General features: G+C 39.9%; 1 protein-coding gene across 1 annotated transcript in view; it reads right to left on the reverse strand.

Annotated features, from left to right (window-relative positions):
* Positions 1-22,610, reverse strand: part of USP13 (ubiquitin specific peptidase 13 (isopeptidase T-3)) — a 39,078-nt gene extending 16,468 nt beyond the window's left edge. Inside the window, exons 1-8 of the mRNA XM_010074353.1 lie at positions 22,512-22,610; positions 18,354-18,411; positions 8,544-8,665; positions 7,970-8,112; positions 7,584-7,768; positions 3,605-3,699; positions 1,841-2,028; positions 206-277 (exon numbers count right to left, since the gene is read on the reverse strand). Coding sequence (XP_010072655.1) covers positions 206-277; positions 1,841-2,028; positions 3,605-3,699; positions 7,584-7,768; positions 7,970-8,112; positions 8,544-8,665; positions 18,354-18,411; positions 22,512-22,610 — 962 coding nt within the window. The remainder of the gene's footprint in view (positions 1-205; positions 278-1,840; positions 2,029-3,604; positions 3,700-7,583; positions 7,769-7,969; positions 8,113-8,543; positions 8,666-18,353; positions 18,412-22,511) is intronic.
* Positions 22,611-22,819: the final 209 nt, after the last annotated feature.

Consider the following 22,819-nt stretch of genomic DNA (forward strand, 5'->3'; position numbering starts at 1 on the left):
GGTTCTTATTCCAAGCAGAAAAGTTTATTGTCTTTGACCCCCTGATGAAACATCATTACCTGCAATTAAGCAGGCAGATCTTCCCATTCTGCTTTGTGCCATATCTCACTTTCAAGCCCATGCAGAGGTGTTCTTTTGCCCTGACATAAAATTATTTAGATTCTGTTTAACTTGACCAAGTAAATCATTAAGAAGTGTCACTTACATCTGAGTGTTGAAATCTTGTGTTGGATCAAGAGGAGAGTAGTCAAATATTCGTGGAAGGTTTCCCACATACCTGGACAGCAAGAACAAGGCAGAAACATTCAAATATTGTAGGCAGATTTACACCAGGATACCCTAACAGATCCTCAGCCCTCAGCAGTGGTACATCAGCAGACTTCCTCTGTGCTAACAAGTCAAATTTTGCATCATAGCAATGACTTAATCTATCCCTGGTGAATGCTTCTATAATGGAAAAATAATAGTAAAGAAATTAGGAAATGGACATTTAAGTTTTGCTTAGAAGCTTCTAGCTATAAATTATATGGGACTGTTCATCTGGAATTTAAATTCTACTCCTTAATCTTGAATAGCTGCAGGATGGTGTTGCTCAAAACCACAAATGTGGGTTGAGAACCAATGTACTTCTGACTCCTAACCAATATTGCCAAATAAATTCCAAATTTGTATCAGGACCAAAACATGTAAAAAGAATGTTTCCATTGAGTTTCTTCAGAGAAACAAACGCTAACTCCTGACAATAAACACTGAGGCATACATTCTTCTAGCCAGTTTTTTGGAAAGTGAAGCATTTAGTATCACAGTATCTGAGCATCGCTTCCCTTGAGCACAAGAAAAAAACCAGCCTTGGTAGGTATGTCCATGTTGAAAGAACACATCTAACTTTTGCCTGGTCCCTCTTTCATCAAAGATCTCCACTACTTTGTTGACACTAAGCGTTCCAGGTAATTCCAAGGACCATGCTGTAGAAAACAACCTCCCTTACTTAAGTCCATTTTGATATTTCTCAAAAATTGAGGTAGAAATTCTGGCATTAATGAATCTACAGACTGTCCTCTATATGACTAAGAAAGTAAAAAAACACAAGTTTTCTCCCTCTTTTTCTCCAGAAGGCAATTGCTACATGAAAACCTGAGAGGCTTTCCAAAATCTAGAAGTCGTACTTCCAGTACACATTCTGCTACTGCTGTGGAATGAAAGAGCACCCTAAACTTCATTGCAGAACATAGACTGTCCTTTATAAAAAGGCTTCTCTCCTTGGAGTGATGTGTTCAGTTTTGATAAGTCAGGAATATTTCATATTCTTCTGTTGTGCTTTCTTCCTTTTTACTCTCTTAATTATCCCATGGAAGAATATGCTCACACTATCCTTTTCATGAAATTAGATTTTTTTAAAATATTTTTTGCACAAGGTGCATTGTTTTTCACTAGAATGGATCAATATTAACATTTGTGTCGGTACAGTTCATGCAGTTATACGAAGGCATAAGCCAATACAAAAAAAGCCCTAATGTGATATTGATGATACCAAGATAAACAGAGGTATGTACATATGTATATAAAAACCAGAGATAGAGCAATCAAGTTTACAAGGTGGCATATGATTTCCTACCACTGAAGCTGAGTAAATTATGATTTCAAAGGCAGATTGGGTTTTGTGTTCCAACCTTTTCCAGAACAGAAAAATAAAATCACTAAATCCTCTAAGCAGCCACTGAACTGACTGAAAGAGACCCGTTTGCAGGTGAGACAAAAATTCAAATCCCATTTTGCTCAGAAAAACAAGAGATTGAAGAATGCAGCAGCTAATGACAAGAACTAGCTTGAAGTTACTTACGCTCGCTGGAACTCTGGGATGCTGAAAATGGCTTGCATGACAGCATTGAGGTAGCAGCTATTTCCCAGGTTCTTCATGCCAGTGTATCCTGGGCCATACATGGGCTTGAGTTTCACGCCAGCTTCCTGAATCACTTCCCATTCAGAGACTCTTGGTTTTATATCATTATCTCTTAGCCCATTCTCTGTCTGAAAGCAACAAGATTTTTTCTTATTTGTTTAACTTCTGCAACAATTATGCTGCTGCTATCATGATCACCAATTTTATAAAGTATACTCCAGAAAAGAAGAGCCAAAGCAATGGGCAAAGGGAGGTAAGCCCAGCGGGTAGGGGAGAAGATCAGGGTCAGAAGGCTAGCAGCTTGTTCTTCCAATATACCTCTTAGCTCTTTACCACAGACCACTGTCTCTTTGAGTGTTCCTGGTTGTGACCTCAGCCCCAGTTGGGAGCTTCACTTCTCTCAGGGCTGAGACCTCAAGCCTCAGCATAAAACCACTGCATTTTTTCATGTTTCATATTCCATTTGTAATGGCCAGGAATAGCTGCTGCTGGAGAAGCTGGTCCTAGCAAACAAACCAGATGAAAAGCTGCAGATCCAAGAACTCTTCCCTTCTTTCAAATGAGAAAAGCCAAAATTTGTGATGCTGAACTTTCTCCCCTTTACAGCTCACTTTTCAGCTTGTAGGTACTTCACTTGTTCACAGCTTGTACATACAGGTCACCACAGTGCCATTTACTGCTAGCACTACTATACCACTTCACTAAGAATTTTTCAGACTGGTCTGAAGACCAGAGGCAAAACTTGTACAACAGCTGAGATTAAGTTTTCAAGGTTGCTGAGTGAAACAGGTTTTCCAGAAAGACTGCTGGATAAAGGAGACTTTTTATTCATTATATCGGCAAGAAAATTAGTATACCAAAAATATTACTAATACCATGAAGGCTTTTGAAATGGCAGTTTAACTCTTCTCTATCATTTTAGGGTTATTATTAGTTTTCTCTCCACTTGGACAATGAAATACACTAAACCAATATCAGGTTTGTTCATTTTTAACAGTTTTCATGTTCAGCTTCTCAGGTAACAATATTAGGCTACATGCTTGACTGAAAAAAAATAAAATAAGAACACCTGCCTTTATGACCATATTCCCCTCAGACTTCTTAGATCCTTTAAACAGAACTGGGATCAACATCCACTAAGATACAAATTATTAGAAGGACTTCTCTACTAATCAGACCAGCAAAATGCTCAGGAACAGGACTTTTTTTGCACCCATCCCTTTCTAGCGTACCACAGCACAGTCCACACTGTTTTCTAAACTTGAGAGAATGCATTTTTTTCATTTTGTAATTTATTTATTAATGGTATCTAAACTGAAATTTAAAACTTTGCATAAAGAACCTTTCAAACACTTTTTTACTTATCCACTGTTATGCTTATTTTTGCTTAAGATTTTCATCTGTGTACACATGCAATAGGATTTCCTTAACTCACTGTAATTAAATATTCTAGACATTCCTCTCTACTCGAATGAGGTTTTTCATCTCGAAGGAAAATGGTACATAACATATGAGGAGTGAAGCATGTAAACTAAAGACTACAAAGGAACTCTTTCAGAAGGCAAATTGTGGAATTGAGAGCAATGATTCACTCATCTCAAACCTCAGAAAATAAAACACAAACTGGCTGGATGAACTTTACAGAACTAAAGACTACCATAACAGTCTGAAGGAATCACACAAATATAAACTAGAGGCACCTACCACTTGCATCTGCAGCATATCAATTCCAAAGTGTGCCAAATGTTTTGCTATATGAGGATCTAAAACCGGCTCCTCTTCATCAAAGGAATAGACATCTACAAAAGCAGAGAGAAACAAATGAGCTGTAGTATCAAATGTTATCCCTTCTCTTTGTTTACCAACATTGCATTCTCGGTACAGGACTGCCTATACAAGATGCCTTATTCATATTCTCCAATTTTGGTTACCACCAGCAGAAAAATTAATAGACATCCATACAGCTCAGTAAATACCTTAAATGTTCACAACACGATCACCTCAGCTACTCTCCTCAGAAGAAATTATATGCCCTCACAGTATTAAAACCTAAGAATATTTATATTGATCACAGTGTTTTCCCACCCCAAAATAAGAAATTTGTAGGGAAAACAAGGAAGGGGCATGCACAATTCTCAGATATGTGGCCAGTCCACATTTTTGAACACGGCAACAGAGATTCTGAATTTTTGTGGAATGACTAGATACAGGCAGGCACATTAAAACTGTGAGTATATGGGGCCAACTGACTACTGCCAAGGGTATTTTAATTTCTAGTAATGTTTAAGGAATCCATTTATGCCCTTTCCCCACAGAGACACGGGGAGAACTGAGAAATTCTTTATTCCAAATAAAGAGGTGTTTATTGGATTGTACTCCATTAGACTGGACTTCAAAGATTAATCTTGTAGTTAGGAAGAAAGGCTGATTTCAAGACTGAGGTGTCTTGCCTGATTGTATGGGAGATCTAGATTTCAGCTCTAGCTCTATGATAAGTCCTTATGGCCTTAAGTAGAAGCTCTGACTCAGCGCATCACCTGTGTAAGATTTTAACAAAAAGGCAATCTCCTTGAAGACCGCTAGTACCAAACCCATACTGAAATTAGGGATTGAAGGTTAGCCAAGACCTCAAAGACATAAGGTAACTTTTAAAATTTACCAGTCCTATGAAAAACATTAACTCTCTCAAACCGAGGAATTGTGCTTTTGAGTCATGCTGCCAGCTGCTGATTAGCCATCAGATGCATTATTAACATTGGTCCTGATGACCTCTCCGGCATGCATGTGGCTGTAGCTACCCATCTGCTGGAATTCCACTGTGTGGTAGCAAGCGTGCCCAAGAAGACATGACTGTTCATCCACACACAAGAGATCACAACATTCCAGTAGTCTTCGGGTGAGGTCACAGCGCAACCAAAAGATCTGTAAAGTTCAAACACCTAAAGGAATGAGGTTACACATCAACTGATCTTTGGCGGTTACTTTCAATGTGGAAGCTTTGATTTTGTTTTCCCTCAGCTCTGGCAACTGAAGAGAGTGCAGCCATCTGGGACTACTGACCCAGAGCAGCAGAAATGGAACACAAAGACACATCTTTGCTCAAGCCCAGCTCTTCTGTCATATAATTTAGTACTTTCTGCTGTGTAGCCAACTTAAATTCATGAGAGAGAGACAGAATTCACTTATTAAAAAAAAAAAATCAAAGAGCAGCAAATCAAAGAAAGAAGATGAGGGCCCCCAAACATAGGTCTGTAGTGCTGCCATATCTGGTAGATGAGACATGTGGACAAGTCAGGAAATGTGACACACAAGAGCTGGTATCATTAGAGTGAAAAAGGGGAAGAAGGGCGGAATTTAAGGCAGAAATAAAAAATCAAGAAAAATCCGAGACAGACAACACAGCATACTACTAAACAGAGAATAATCATTATTATTCATACTACGGTAAGAAAATAAAAATTTCAATACCAACTGTACTTCCTTTTCTTCCACAGCACAAGATTTACACGTTCTGGCTGTATAAACATCACTCCTTCCTACTTAAAGGATAACAGGCAATGGCAACATTGTCTTTGAAGAAACAAGTTGCACAGGATCCTTGCGCAGGATCCTCCAAAGAAGTAAGTGACAATTGCCAAGATTGGCACCAACAAAGCAACTCATTCAAGTACCTGCCAGACAGGGCTTCCCACTGCCAAACCTCTATTCCATTTCTCAAACCAGTTTCAAACACGCAACCTCACAATGACTTGAAATGAAATCTAATGGCATTGTCGAAAGAGGCAGCAGGTAGCACAGTCTGCCAAGTAGTACTCAACCTATTGAAGCAAGCAACTTTTCTGACTCTCTCATGCATCCTGTCCAAGGTCTAAGAGTGGACGACAGAAGTTTGGTTCAATTTCTGCCCTGATCCCAGATCTATTTGTTGACAGAACACCACAAAATGGGGCTAATGCCCCAGACATCTTTTATAATGTATACAATACAGATTTCTCAAGGATAGACAAGGAGCTCTCCTCTACTTCTTTTGTGTACGTATAGGGTAAATATATCTGGAATACTGGCACCACCTCTTTCTCCTTCTTACTGGTGTGAAAAAGGAATAAGTTATGTCAGCAGACAGACTAACGCTTATTACTCCTCTACCATCATCTCTTCACTACCAGCCAAGGGATGCAGAAACCAGACAGACTCTGCGTCACAATCAGCCACGGAGCCTCCTTCCTGAAACTCATCTGTCATCCAGACCCACTGAGAAGTTATGATTACCACTGCAATTTAGACCAGAGAGAGAATAATTACTGAAAAGGAAACAAGGAGGGCTGGGGGAGGGAAGATTTTTCTATAGGGAAACCAAGTAAACATCATCCAGAAGAACAAAGCTCTGTGGAGAACAGCTGCTGCCCCCCATTCAGAGGGAAGGATGACAGCCTGTCCTTTGTTATCCAAAGGACCATGTACGAGAGGAAGCAGATGATTGGTGGGAGGCAGGACAGCAGCCATAAGGAAACAAGTACTGCTGCTAAAGATGAGAAAGAAAAGAAAAAAAAATTGGAAAAAACACTAAAGAATATTCTGTTTATTTTGTAGATGCAGATGAAACCTACAGCTGGGCAAATCCTAAACACCTTCAACAATTGAGAGATTGGGATAAAAATCATTGAAGACCAAGCTCATGCAAGGAAACAATACTGTACAAGGGGTAATGGTTTTAAGCTGAAAGCTGCAATATTCCATCTGGGAGAGAAAAGAATTAATTTTGCTCAGTGTTTCTGTGGCACAGCTGGTTAAATCTGACTACAGGCTTCTTTTGCTGACATTGAATAGGACTTAAAGATGAAAAACTCTCAACTGATGTGTGTTAGAAAAGGGGCTCCTCTAAAGAGCTATTTTTCAGCCATATGGTCATAAGCACTAAAACCGAAATATAATCACTCTACGTGTTCTTCTGTTTTTTATTTCGCCATACAGCTGCAGCAAAGGATCTCTTTGCTTATGACTTTTTCAGCTTCTCGTGTTTTTACTCCTTCTAATCCTCACACACCACAATCCTCTGCACAGCAACGCTGCAGAATGTCACACTGAGAATATGCAAACAAGGATACATCTATAGCTTTCTCCCCTCTCAAAATCATCAAGTCTTTTACAAATGAGCATCATAACAGCCCCATGAAGATAAGCATTCATTACACTGAACAAAATGTTACTGGAACAATAAGGAAAAACAGCAAAGTTTCCAGTATGATAAAAAAACCATACACGTTAATAAAAATGGACTTTTCTGACTTTAAAAATCATTACCCTGTTTTTGTTTCTGTGTTACATGAGATTGAACCCTTTCCCCTAGCAAATGTAGCAGAACTGTAAAATATTGTTTCTCCGGATTCTGCTGTTTCCAAAAAATACCATTATAAATCTACTATTATACATACCCAAGAAACTATTTACACCAAATACAAAACAGGTGGAGAAGAGCAGATAAAAAAGGTAAGGGCTTTCCCCAAATGGAGCGTGTGTCACTCCCGCAAAACCCCAATCAAGATTCACAGATTCAAGGGGCTTCCTTTCCATATTACTCTCTCAAACACTTGCAGTAGAAGCACAAACCCACTTGGTAACAGATGTACACTGTTAGTCTCATGCACAAAAGCTACCCCATCTCAGAACCTCCCATGTGGCTGACCTGCTCCATCAGGAGTGATGGTTCCCAACTTTACTGCCAGGGGATAACCTGTCTCCTTGTAGTGCTCCACTGCATGCCCGTTCCCCCCACTGCCATCAAAGAACCACTTCCCACACAGCACAGAACCATCTGTCAGGTTTAGCCACAAATTCTCCCGCAGGTCACATTTTGAACATTTCCAACCACTGCAAGACAAAACAGGAAGAAATGACAGAAATAAGTAAGGCAGAAACCAGTCCTGTATTTCCCATTACAGTAGGTCAAACCAAACATACACACCCAGCCCAGAGTCATGCAAGAGAACAGTTGACTGAATTTCTGGCTTTGGTTCTGTTAGTCTGGACTATATTAGAGAGCCTACAATGCACAAACATTATTACCCTCACCTGGGAGGAATTCTAACACCATTGTCTAACTGTACAAGTGTTTTGGCATGTTTAGAGGCCTGTAGCTCTTCTTCCCAGGAGTCAGGGTCCTGCTTCCTGTACGGTGATTTAGCACTGAGGAGTGCATCACAAGCTATCGTCACCTGGAAGACAAATGTATGTCAATCAAAACCTAACATGATTCAGTGACTGGACAGAACTTGGCATGCAGCCCATTGCTAACCACATACAGAACTAGATACCAGTAAGATTATTTATACATTTAAATATGCATGTATTCTTCTAGATTGCAGTCATTATTTTAGCAGGAGAGTAAGCACAACATGTACTACATGAGCTTCCCTGGGACAAGCTGGCATCACAGTAAGAGAATGAATACAGGAGGTAAAAGAAAATACAAGTAACAAAGAAACAAAGTAGACTTTTTAAAACAACTGACTCTCTGTATCTTTTTTAACCAGATCTTAAAACATCTTGCTGAAAACAAGCACCACACATAAGAAAACAAAGCACTGTCTTGATAAAAACTGAGGCAGGAGACTATTCCTATCACCACTTGTACACACTCACTGACCAGTGCTGGCAACTCTTCTATATTGGGTAATGAAATCTCATAGTGATCAGGAAATATAACAAGTTTTGCTTCATCTTCATATTCAAAGTCATCACTGTGGAGATCACCATTTGTCTCTAGATCTAGAAAAAAAGATAGGGAATGTTAGGCGATTGCCCCAAAATCAAGGTTCCTAAATTGTGGCAGGGGTACCATAATGAAGCATTGCTTGTCTCACCTCAGCCTGCAAGCTGAACACTGTCAGTAGTTTTTTCCAGCTAGAAATGTTTGTGAAATCCTGATCTAAACCAAAATCTGACCAACCTGCAAGAGAATGTTCTGAAGATCAAAATTTCCCACACTGTTGGTTTGGCCCCTCTCCAAGCAGTGCACTATTGTGGACATCACACTCTGGGAAGCAGCTAACAAAATTCTTTTTATTTCAGACAAAATCAGGATGTAATACTTCTGTGTCTTTTACTCACGATCTTGAACCACTGTACAATGTGGAGAGCAGCTCACACTACCCATGCCCAAATTGCAGAGCTGGAACAATGCACTTCTGTTTCAGCCCCCCATATTTTCCAGATCACAGACCTGGCTGAAACATGCTATGGCTCCCACCCATCTTGAACCTGTGGCCTTTCCTCCCATGAAGATGTCCATGGCTGGAAGTATTCCCACATCTCATCCATACTCTCAAATAGCTACAGAATGTACAGTTATACCAGTATTATCCCTCCACTCTGTAACAAGTGTTAACTAACTGTTTAAAAAGCACTTATAAACTAGTGAAGCTTTCCTTTGAAGATCAAACCTTCTGTAGTGTTTGTGTACACTCATTGCCATGTAAGGATGACTTTTTTGGTTAAATATGAGCATTGACCAAGCAACATCAGCTAAAATGCTTGTCCAGAAATAAGCAGACACAGAGAGAAGCCAGGAGGGTATATAAGTAACTGAATGGCTAGTGTGTATATCTCTAGCTTCACTGAAAACGTAATCATACCATAGTGAGAAGACTGAGTTAAAATATGCTCAGATCTTTCCAGGACAACTGAAAAAGTAAAGACCAAACATGTGCATGTTGTGTCAGATGTTTTACAAGATTTAATTGCAACAATAGCCTGGGCAAGGATGGGATCTTCTGGATCTTTCCCCCACCTGGAGATGCTGGATCTACTATATGTCGATGTACCAGACAGTCACTGACAGAATAAGGTTCAACCTAGAAAGAAGTTGCATTAGCAGTAGCTAAAGGTGGCTTTTATTTTCACTCCAAGTATATGCATATGATTAATAAGTAAGTCAATACTAAATGAGTATTGGCAGCAACCACTGCTCCCTGGGAATGCCTGAAATCTCATATGTATATTTGGGAGAGAGGTGAGGATGACAGAGGCCAGATACAGAAAACTAAGCTCTCTATTTAGCCAGTGGGCAGTAACAGCCTGAACGTTCTAAGTGATAAAACAAATATGAAAAGATATTTTAACTTGACCTGGAAAGAAGTTTCGGCTGGGACAGAGTTAACTTTTTTCATAGTAGCTAGTGTGAGGCTATGTTTTGGATCTGTGCTGACAAGAGGGGTGATAACATACTAATGTTTACAGTTGTTGCCAGGACAGTCAAGGACTTTTCAGCTCCTCATGCAGGTGCAGGAGAAGCTAGGAGGGAGCACAGCCCCGGTTACTGGTTTAGGATTCAACCTTAGGTTTAGGATTGAGGCCCAAATTCACCAATAGTATATTCCATATCATGCACGTCATGCCCAGTATACTATGAAGCACTATCCAGAAGCGTTCTCTCTCTCTCTCTCTCTGTCTTGGTAGGCTCTCTTGGACTCTCAGGCTCTTCTCTCTTTTCTAGGATTGCAGTTTTGGGACTCTCTCTGCTCTGGGATCATCAGCCAGGAATGAGCTGGGCTTTGGTCACTGGGTAGTGAGCAGTTGCACTGTGTATCACTCATTTGTATACTTGTTTATTATTACTATTATTATCATTATTGTAATCATTATTTTCTATTTTGTTGTATTTTAGTTATTAAACTGTTCTTATCTGAACCCATGTGTCTCTTTTCCCTTTAGCCCTTTAATTCCCTCCCTGATTCTCAAGGAGCAGGGAGGGTGAACAAGTGGCTGCGTGGGGTTTGCTGCTAGCTGTGTTTAAACCACAACCTCTTGAAAGGAACATAATCCAGCTTCCATTTAATTATAGGCTCACGTGCTGCACCAGCCAGTCCTGAGGGGTGACAACACCCACTGTCAGTGACTTCAAGCAGCTTCTTTCTCAGCAGCAACCAACAAAAGCCCCTTCTCATCAGCTGAATATAGACACAAAAGCAAGAACTTTTTCTTATACTGAAAGCATGACATTTATAAAGAAAATAGTAATGCATTACTAGTTTTCCGAATCACACTATTTTCATAACGATCCCTTCTCTTACTGCAGCGTATTAGAGATAACCAGTGACCTCACTTTATGCTAGGCTTCTTTCCCAGCTTGTATTACAATCTTGTGTTTTGATAAAGGTGTGAATCTCAACAGATGCAGTTTGCAACAGTAAGCTCTTTTGCTCTACGAAGCAAGGAAATCGAGTATCTCCAAGTTGATATGGCAACACATCACAGAGAATTTTCACATAAGACCCAAAAATTTGTTGGTGGCCAGCACAGCAAAACCAAAAGTATTGATCATTTCCTAAATATGACAGAGGTTCCTCAGAGAGGATAAAAACTCAGTGTATGTTCAGACAGGTTTAAATGTAGCAGATGCCTTTTCCAGGGCCTGCAGTCATACATTTCGCTCAGCCACCAGAGGGAACCTGAGGACAGCTCACATCAGCCACTGTTATCTGTAGAGGTGTCTAAGACCTGCTGGTGTTTTCATTTCCTTATGATACCAACATTAAGTTTATAGTACTTACAATACACTATAAAGAAAAAAGATTGATACAGTTGCCTGGGTTCAAAATTCAGACACACACTCTAGCTCATCCTACAAGCCAAACAATACCCAGATAGTAGCAACTTTACTGCTACTGATCTGACCTGCGTTTGAACCAGTGATCCAGGGATGAAAGACTGAGTATCCCATTAGCAATCATCCGCTGCCATCTAAGGACTTCACACGATTAGGAGCATCAGCCTTTTGTGTGCAATAGCTAGAGAAGGAAAGTTCCTTTTCACCTTCTCAGGCTTCATACCATTCACGTTACCAGAAAAGCAGAAAACGATGTCCTGTCAGCATGGCACTCTGGATGTCTGACACGCCGATATGGCAGCATCACATTTCTTATTTTAAAGAAAGAGACACACAGCTTCATAACAGTTCCAGGAAAAAACCCATGAGTATTGAACCGGCAATTCCACTTTTGAAGGTGACCATGTAAAGCTGGTACACTTCCACTCCACACACCTACTCCCTCTGAATAAGAACTATAAGAGCATAAGTGCTTTTTAGCAATTATCACTCTGAAGACAGTGTCTCAGGGTTCAGATCCAGCACATGAGTGGAAAGGACTTCTAAGGTCACTGACTAAAATCCCTTGATACAGCAGATGACCATATAAACTAATCCCTTTTGTTGACCGTCAGACAGACCCCTTAACAATGTCCAGTTGAAAACCCCCAAATCACTACTCATATTTTTAAATCTTGGCTTATATGCACTGAGAGCCACAGTTGCTAAGTTCAGTAAGAAGATGTATCTGCGCTATATTCTCTGTGCCTGTGCAAGAGCCAACACAACTAAGCAAGCATAAACATAGATACAATAAAAACAGATGAATACTACTTTAGAAGACAATAGAGCCCACAATAAATGAGGGGTGGAGGTTGACCCCATAGCCACAGGGCACTATATGCAGTCTGCACGCAGTTTCGAACTTGGATTTTAAAATTAGTGCAGAATTTTAGAGAGGAATAGAACTAACTACAGAGAAGAGGAGCAGGGGAAAATCCACTGGCAAATGGAGCATATTTGGTTAAAAATTACTGTAACACTAAAGGCAATGAAAAATATGAACTTTCAAGCACTATACTTCCAAGTTGTTTCTTGAACAAGGATGTTCTTCCAAGATGCACTGTGAGTAGAAGAATCTCTGGGCAAAAAAAGCTTTACCCAGTTCTAAGACTGAGCCACAGGAAAACCAACCAGTTTGTAATCCTTTCAAAGGGCTGACACCTTGGTGGTGAATGTCCACTCGACATTGTTCCCCTTCTAGTGGACTAATAGCCTCCTCAGAGCCCCAGTTAAACACTGTGGTCACTAAAGCAAAGTGTCCACAGGTCATAAGTGTGGTGTTGGGAGGCCAGGATGACAGGCAAAACAGAATAACAGACACTTTAAAACAGAGGCTTGACTGACAAGCAGTCAATAGAGTAAATTTACTCCAGTCCACAGACATCACTTTAATGATGCTGAGAAATGCATTGCTGCTGAACTGACTGAAAACAGCAGCTGGAAGTAGAAGACAGAGTACTGTAAACCAAGCCAACAGAGGGGAAGAAAAGGAGTGGACATACCCAGATCAGATTCAGACAAGTTACCAACTGACTGCACTAATAATAGTGGCACAAGGAGACTCCAGGCAGGACCCCCAGACAGGATTTCCTGTGCATACGGATGTGTCTGTGTGCATATGAAAGGAATACAAATGTGAAAATTGAATGAAGATGTTGACTAGTGACCCTACAACTATTTTTGAAACCCTAGAAAGACATCTTACAAATCTGGGCTTGATCCTGCTCTCACAGAAAACAACAGACAAATTTGTACAGACTTGGAAGTAGAGGACTGAGTCTTTAAACCAAATAATTTCTTCCTGAAGCCTCTAAATAATCACAAATTGCAGCAGCAGCACTTTGCAAACTATAAACTATTCAGTTCATTTGTCTTCAGGCACATCTGAAATACTGACCTCATCAGATGAACTATAAAAAAAGAAGAAATTTTGAAAAAATTAACTTTACAGTCATAACATTCTCCTTTGTGGCAAAAGTAAAATCAAAACTTTCTACTAAGATCATTTGGATCATTCACTACTTGTAAGATAACATTCAAATTGCTTGTTACATCTCCAAAGCATTAGGATGCTATTCTTATTTCTAGATACAGACCTCATCCTTCGGATTTCTGGCACAGTCATGTGTTAAGCAAGCAAAGCTAAACCATTAATAATTCAAATTCTTAACTAATTTGCTAGCAGCATTAGCCTTTGTTATTCTAGCTTAATTTCCACAGTTCTATCTAAACCAATAAATTAAGACGTTATTAGTGTAAGGTATCTGCCCACCATTCTATAATCAATTCCAGCTTAGATGGCAAAGCCAGAAAGCAACCAGTTCACTCATGGTCTACTCGATTCCACTGCTGCTGCTGGGGAGTATGCACAGCTTTACTGGGCAAAAATTTAATAATATTGTCAGGAAACACCCAAATCTGCCTAAATCACAGTGTTTCCATTCATTGATATATACTCTATGTATGTGCTTACTTACATAAATATAAACTTAAACCACTCAAACCACTTGCGGTGAAAGTCCTCTTCAGAAGCTTACCAACCAAAAACATCCTTACTGAAAACAGGGCTCTCCTACTTGCTGCTATGAGAGCCAGGAGAGCAAAGTGGAGCTGTGGTCAAATCCAGTACGACCACTCTTACAAATGGTCTTTACACTTGGAAATGGTAGCCATAAGTGCATTCACTGCCACAGGCAGGCAGATGCCTTCCAGGAAAAACTCAGCAAGTTTACACGTTCTCCCAGACTCTCTAAGTGGAAGTTTTCTCTTCCTTTCCGAGGCCTTCTCCGAGACCAGCTGTGTGTCATGGATACTGCTCCTCACTGACACTCTTCTCACCGGCAATTACATCCTCACAGATCTGCTGACAGAGCTGTTCATTTGAGTACTTCAAAACACTTTTAACTGATGGTCTAAGTTAGCCCTGACTTTGTTTGAAACAGAGCTCACACAACTTGCTGCACTGGCAGATACTGCTATGGTAACTGATATGGAAGAGGACATCTGTCTACGGACAAGTTTTATGACAGCCACTCTGTCAGCTCTGTTTAGCCTAGAGTCCAGGCTCTGGCATGGACCAACAGATGCTCAGGAAGAGGGTACCAGAACAAGGCAAAAACGCAGTGATTCCTCCCTCAGCGTATTCCTCCCTCCTGGCTTCCAGATATCTATCCGGGTTTTTTGTTTGCTGGGGGTGAGGTGTGTATGTGTGTTTGTTTGTCTGGCTGGTTTTGGAGAAAGAGAGACAGAGGGAGATACTGAAAGTAGCTGTGGTTTCTCTATTCAACAGAGAGGTTCACTTCTTATTTTTAAAGCAAAATAATAGAGAAAAAAAAATAAAATGTTGTTCTACTCCTGATGTTCCACTTGACTCTTTCACTGCTGCTGACAACTGAGCTGACATTTTCAGAGAACCGTTCACACCATCTCTCTCTCAGAACCACCCTTCTGAACAGTAATAGCTAATTTAGACCACAGAGTTAAAGCACTTCTCTTGTCTTTGCATTTTTCAACATTTACTTCATCTATTGCTTAGTTATTCAGTAACACATTAAAAATTAATTTTAGATTTAATCTTTTAGATAATTTTAAATCAACCAGCAAGGTCCACTTCCCCATTTTTCAATCCCTACTTCCCCATTTTTCAATCCCTTTACAGACCATTTACTATCACATTAATTGTTCATAATGAGAACATTATGAAGAACTCTGCTGATAACTCCTGGGAGTAACAAGTCCGGGGGGACTCTGCTGTTAACTCAACTGTAAGAACTGAACCTCCAATCCCTTCAATACAAGGATCTTCCCTCTTACTCTACTACAACTTTTGACCAGGATCTTGTAAGGAAGATCATAGCACATCCTGTTAACTGAATTGCTCTTATTCACATAGTCACTGAATACGTAGGGGGATTACTACACACAGGCCCACAGTATTCTGGCAGACCCAGAACCACTACTTCACCTTGGAAAATCTACTGTTCTGTCATATTTATACAACTTCCTATCAATTCTGATCCATTCTTTTTCTTCCAGATGGACTAATATGAAAATGAAATTTAGTGATGACACTTTTCCTGATCCCATGTATTTTATTTTTTTTTTCCAAAACTGGTATCACATTTACCATATTGTGGCTGATTTAAACAAGAGGTTGCATACCAAAGACAACAGTGCAGCCATTTCTTATCTGAGAGACTTGTGAAGTCATAGGGAGATACTATCTTGTCCCATCAATTAATTTATTTCCATTTTACAGACTGGATCTAAAACTTCTGTGTGTGGTAGCCACACATATTGACAAGCACAAAGTATCTTCAAACTTGCCCAGATAGCCTGCATAACAGTGCAGTGAGGATACCACTCCATGCATTGTGATGCAGACAGTCTGTTTTAAATATCACCTCAAATCCCCTGCAAGCTGGAAGTCTGAGCTGAAGTGACCATATCCACAGTGGTTATCAACACCTAAACAAGACAGATTAAAGGCAGTTCATACATTTCAATGCACAATGTTATTATGCTACCTGATTACAAAGATTACATGGCCAACACACCCTCCAGCCTTCTCCAAAAGAAAAGCAAAACAAAATGAGCCCAAAATCTAACGCAAATGCACACACACTTTGCTATGGATCTTTTAATGTTTAGGGAAAGTTGACTGACCCAGTCAGCCTGTGTTTCCATTGCATTTGCTGGACAGCAACAGCACTAGAAAGTAACCACGGAGCATCCAGAAGATGTTTTCCTAATACTAAGAAGATTGAAGAGGGCTTAGTATCTTTAATAGCTTTATATCAAAGAGGATTACAAGAAGCAATGTCACAAATGCCCAAACTGGATTGACTTTGTACACAAAGCTTAAATGTCTGGGCCTTCAGGGAATTATTCAGAGACACCTAGGAACACTGATATTAGAGTTACCTACCGATGATTGTCTATTCTTGTGTGACAGGCTGAGTACTAAATGGCAAGCTACATATATGGGCTGATAATAGCCAGTTTGGTGCAAAGCTCTCTGCTGCTGTCACATGCAAAATGATCAAATCAACTGATCTCTCTGTGCTTTCATTTCCTCAGCTATGAACACAGACAGGAATAATTCTTTGTTCTGTTCTCTGAGCATGGCCAAAAAATAAAATCTGCTGATCCAAAGAAGTGGATACAAAGCATTTGGATGCATGGAAGTACAATCTCAAGGATCAGAGCAGAAAGCTGACACCATTTCACTCCCAGCCAGCAGGGTCTGCAAAGAGGACCGCAGTAGAACAACAGACCAGATGAGATACGTTTTCAAAAGTGCATTAGATTCCAGAAGTGCTGGATTAAATGGTGATAGTTCCATGCACTAAATCCATGCCTGTGAAACGGCATCACCTTCAGAAGTTCACTGGGACCAGGACACTTGGAACGGCTGCACCAAATCTACTCAATGGGAAAAACACGCTCATGTGCAAGGATGGAATCTGAGGACTCCAACATGGCACATCAGGGACACTACACCACGTACACTGTGTGCCAGCATACCATGATGACAGGAGCTTCAAAAGGTATGCAGTAAATCAGCAAGAATAATATCTGACCATGCTTTTGTACTTCTTCTTTACACTCACACTGGTAACACTGTACAGCCATTGTTGCATTGCAGCTAGCTTTGTTTCTGAACCAATTATTTTATAAGCACCCAGTGACCGACATTATTTTCAATGTAAACTGACAGTAAACGCCATTTAGATCAGCATCTGTGATCTAACAGTCTCTTCCTACAAGAAAAGTTTCATTTCTTTATGACTCATCTTAAGACATTTTTTCTCTCTAAGCCATCCTTGCAAAACTTACTCCAGACAACAACAATTTAATCGATCACAATCTGCAAAGGCCTCTTAGGGACACATTCTACAGATCAAAGTAATTCCAAATGGAGGCCATGCTATTGTTTTCCCTTAGCCACAAAAGATGGTAATTGTGAAAAACAAACAAACAAACAAACAAACAAACAAAACCATTAACCTCTTCATTACCAGAAGAAAAATACTATTCACTATTAGTGCAGAGAGAATAAATAAAAAATGAATCAGAGAAATACCACAAGTGGTGTGAGGAGGGAGAATACAGGCATTACATCAAGTTCACCTCATCCATACTTAGGAAAACCTCAGGTTTTCCGGGTAATGTGAAACAATGAATATTGGATGAAATGGACATGGTAAGAAGACCGTTTTCCATGAAGCAAGGAGATATATAATTGTGGATGTAACAGAATAAGAACTGGTAAGAGATGCTTTGGATATATGTACTTTTGCATTCATTATGGGAGAGACCACAACATCACTTAAGAACATTTACCTCTGGAACAACTTTGAAATGATAGCAACCCTTCCTATGACCAGGTGCTGAGCAGAATAGTGCCACACTGAGGCTCTGTTATATCTAAACATAAAGTGTAGACAAACATTTTAATAAAAAGGTGCTTTGTGGATATCACAAAGAGAGAGAAGCGACAGAATTAATCAAAAAATGCCTTTCAAACCCCAGGCTGTTTGAGAATAGCTTAGGGCCTACCTTAGATTAAAATGTTTCATGTATACATAAACATATCTATCTCTCAATATGCAACAAAATTGCTAAGAATTACTTATTTGTCTGAACCAACTTTTAAAACTAGAACAAAAAGTCAAAAAGAAAAAACCCAACAGAAAAATAAAACCCACAAGGAGCCCCAAAGGCAGACACAATGGTGGACAGAGCCCAAGTACACATGCAGACAGGGTCAGAAAAGGACTGTGTGAAAGCAGCTGTTCACAATACCTAAAAATAGCTTAGCATTCCTCCTTTTTGGTAAAGCTCCACCAGATGCCCCTGGTACCTTCTGGAAAGAGAGAAAGAAACAATTAAAAGTCCAGCAAGCACGACAACAGTCAATCGACAATAAGCCCACACCACACCTCTGTGTTCATGGTCCTTCTATTAAATCACAGTCCTTGCTGTGCAAGAACGTAAATCCTCTTCATGCACCTCCCTGACAACAGGACTCAACTCATCATTGCTTACTACCCTCATGGAGTGAGAAAGCCACCATCTGAAGCCTTCACACTTCACTCTGTTAGCAATTAAGCAGAGCATGTCTCATGGTCATCATGGTGACTGCTGTTCTATCAACAAGACAGGGACTTCTAGCATCACGCAGACCTCTCACCACTAGATCCCCTACAGTATTTAATGACTAAAGCTGAATTAGAGAGGGGAAGAAAAGGCTATTATTTGCATAAAAGATTCAATCCTTCATAACTAATTCCAGTATGAACATGTTGCTGTTCAGCTAATTTTCTTCAATCCAGAAAAAAATGCCCTTTCTGTCCAGATCCGTGCCTGGTCCCATTAAGATCAATCCATGTTACTAACATGCTTTCTTAATATTAGAAAGTATGGAGGAAACCTGACAACACCCAAGCAAATATTTAGGGGGATTTTATTTTACTTTTTAATTTAAACTCCACAGCAGAGAATAACAACTTCCAAGTGACATGCAGTTTCAAGAACTGCTTTCCCAGTTTGAAGTATTTCAAACTACTAGGGAAAATGCTAGTAGCTGAGGAAATGTAAAAGTCAGTGCACTTGCTTCTTAAGCTATATATTAACAGGCACCATTAAATCAAATTGAATTAAATCAAATAAGCTTCTGTGGCTACAATGCCAACATGATGCGTTATGTAGTGTATAATGTTAGTGTAACTGCTGAGGTTGTTAGGCAACTTTTTTTTTTTCTTTTAATAATAATATGGGGATACAACAGGTGGAGAGAAACCAGCCAAGAACCTGTCAGCCTAGGGAAAGTTCATGTCTGCCTCTGCCCCTTGGTAGGTGAAGGGGTCACATATTTTGGGTGGTTCCCTTCACCATGTAAATAAAGCTTTGGCCAAAGCAGACTGCTTGAATCATCAGTGAAGTCTTATAAACCATAGTTTTCCATTCTTAGAAAGAGCAGAGGCCAACCAACTTTGCTGCACTTAAGAACAGAACCTATTACCCCTATATACGAGCCCTAGGAAAGGGAGTCAGGGTTGCAACTCTAGCATTTAAAAAAAAAAAAAAAAAAAATCAGTTCCTCAATTAAGTGAAAATAACACGAAGAACATTTTTTTCCTAAATACTAGTGGAATTTAACAAGCGGAAAGGAAGTAGCCAAGAATTGAAATCTGCTTTAAAAAAAGCGGCAGCAAGATACAACACAACCCAATTACAAATATATTATGAATAAATTACACACACTCCAAGGATTATAGCTTCAGAACTAAAAAAAGTTGTTTCCAATACTAGGAAGCTCCAATTGAATTCTGATGTCATCTAGTGGGATATTGTGAAAATCATTAAGACTAGAGATTTCAAAGAGGACAGAATTCACATGGAGTGTTTATCATGTCAGCCTGACATTTAATATCTCTGCTTGGTTTTCTGAACTGCTGAATACATCAGAACTGGAATTGCAGACGCCCAATATTCCTGAAAAACCCAGAAGCTGACAGGTTTTTTACCTTGTTTCTCCACCTGTCAGAAATCCCTGAAAATGTTCCCCATTCACAAAACAGTTCTGCCTTCTGAAAGATGTGACACACTCAGCAAATGGGAATCCACACAACACATCAGTAGTGGCATTAAATTCCATTTGTGATGCTTCTCGTACAAGGTGTCAGTGTAGCCTATTCTCTTTAACTGCACCATTGCCACATGTTTTATAACAGTGCCATCACTGAATAATATCCAGGAACCCATCACTGTAGGAAATTTCATGCTTCTCTGCCCAGTGCTTTCAACAGGGCAGAGGTATCACTATAGCACCAAGGTAAAGCTCTGCCTGGGGCTGAACACTACCTAGGCAGTTGTATACAAGTCATACACTACAGGAAAGTGGCTGATTTAAAATTAATGAAGAGTGAAATTCTGGGAAAAAAAAAAAAAAATAAATGTTATTGATTTAACTAAGAATTTTACCAGAGGTTGCTCGATATCTTGCACTTGCACACATTTCTGATGATTCTGCAGATGCCTCTGGTGCTGATTGGCCACTAGCAGATACTCTAAGCCAACAGGCTGAAGATTTTACCCTTATTTTCTAATTGAATTGTGACAAGATACACAACTGATACTTACTTCAAAAACCTTTGGAAGCAAACAGGATTTCTGCAGCAATGCATCATTCTGCAAGGATGATGCCAAGGGAACCACAGGCAAGAACAGCAGCCACTCTAAAAAAATCTTAAGATAGCATATCCCATGCCTTTGGCTTTACTGTATCGCACAACATCAAAAGCTTGGCTTAAAAAACCAAAACCACAATGCAGCGTGTGCCAGACACTTCATGAAACTGTTCCAGTGAAGGCCTGACGTTTCACATTGCTTAAAGGAAAATACGGACAGCATGTAAGAAGCTAACAGTCATGATAAACAGAATCCACAGCTAATGTATGAGGAATCCTGTCTATGAGCCACGTTAGATGACACAATCTTCACCTGTACTGTATAGTCAAACACTGTTTCCTAACACATGACCCAGTGCACCAGCGTGTCACTACCTTCAAACGCAGATGCCAGGCCCCTCTGTTAACATCATGATTCAAAAGGAGAAAAATAGGATCCACTGAACTAGTTCAATTGAAGGGGTACAGTACATTTGTTTCTCCCTTTTGGAGTTCTTCAGCCTAATCCTTACACAGGCCTCATTTTAACCTCAGGAATTTTTGAGGCCTCATTTTAACCCCAGTTTACCTTAACACTGAAAATGCCCAGGTCACGTGCTGGAAGAAAGTTATACACAAGGAAAGCTGACAGGATTTCTGCCCTCCTGTCTCTAGTCCTAGATATCATCTTTCAGTAGTGTTAAATTCACTCAGAAGAACTGTTGCTAAAACTAGACTAGGCTCTCCAAAAACTCACCAACATTTTCCTTCACACTGTTAACTATCACTGTTACAAGAATTCTGAAGTATAACAAACATCATTAACAATCTCAACCTAGAAGACATGCAATCCACCCCACTATAATTCTGATAAAATATGAATAGTCATCTACTGGAAATAAAATAAGTGGTCAGGACACTTCACATAACTCAGGGCCTTCATCACCCAGGGGAAACATTGCTGTAGAATGAGAAACGTGAAGTATTCTATCCTGCTCCAAGCAGCTATTTTAGGCTCTCTAACTTGCCAAAAGAGACAGAGCTTATGAGAGAGCGAGCTATAAGCAAACCTAGTGCCTTCCATACAGCTCAGGTCAAAAGTCATTAGCAGCCCTTTAAAGATGCCAAACAAACCACACACACAAACAGATACTATGAAGCACAGGTTATAAATTACTATTAATATGCAGTGATATTATGGAAGAACAGAGACCATGAAGTTTGTATGTATACATCCACGCATCAGACTGAATGAGGGTAGTGTGTGTCTCTAGAATCCAGTATTAACTTAAGTTAAGCTTTAGTTCCTAGGCTGGGTCATGATTAAGGCTCATGATTTAACTGTACAGAAATCTTAGGATAAAAAGAAGTCCTGTCACCATCAGATGAAACCTCATCTAAAAAAAAGTCTCACAAGCTTCCAGCCAAATCTGAGCCAAAACCAGTAATTCTACATTTCAAAGGCAGGTTTCAGAAAGTATTTAGTTACCTACAGTATGCACGTAATATGCAGACAATATGTATGCAATACGTAGAAGCGTGTAGTGAAAAAGACCAATGGAAGTCAGGCAACAAGCTGCCTTTAAGATCAGACTCTTTAGGGTTTTTGATTCACGTCAAAACTGAAGCTACAGGATTGGTTGGGATCCAAGCACCTGAGTTTGATATCCAGCCCCAAATCTGAACATTTCTGTCATTCAGGATTGGGTCTATGTCTGAAATGCATTACTTAAATGAGCACAAGAGACCCAAGAACTGATAGGGTAGTTAGCTGGGAAGCCACAAGTCTCACCTCTATCACATGTCGTTTCAGATGCAAATATACACACTGTCCTGTTTTCCGGTAATGCCTTTCAATGTGTTCCCTTCCAAATCCCAGAAACGTGTTCATGCAGACATAGAGACCTCCTTCTGAATCCTGAAAGGAATAACACAGTTACAGCACAGAAGGAACTGAACAGGACATAAATGACTCGGCAAGCAGAAAAAAACAGGAATTGCAGACCCTTTCTGTTATCAGGCAAGCATTTAAAACATGGCTTTCACAGCACATCATGGTGTTTACATTATCAGTCCTCTAAGAAACTTCCATATCTCAGC

This window comes from Pterocles gutturalis, unplaced genomic scaffold, assembly GCF_000699245.1.
Source record: "Pterocles gutturalis isolate BGI_N339 unplaced genomic scaffold, ASM69924v1 scaffold16807, whole genome shotgun sequence".
In the NCBI taxonomy this organism is placed as follows: domain Eukaryota; kingdom Metazoa; phylum Chordata; class Aves; order Pterocliformes; family Pteroclidae; genus Pterocles; species Pterocles gutturalis.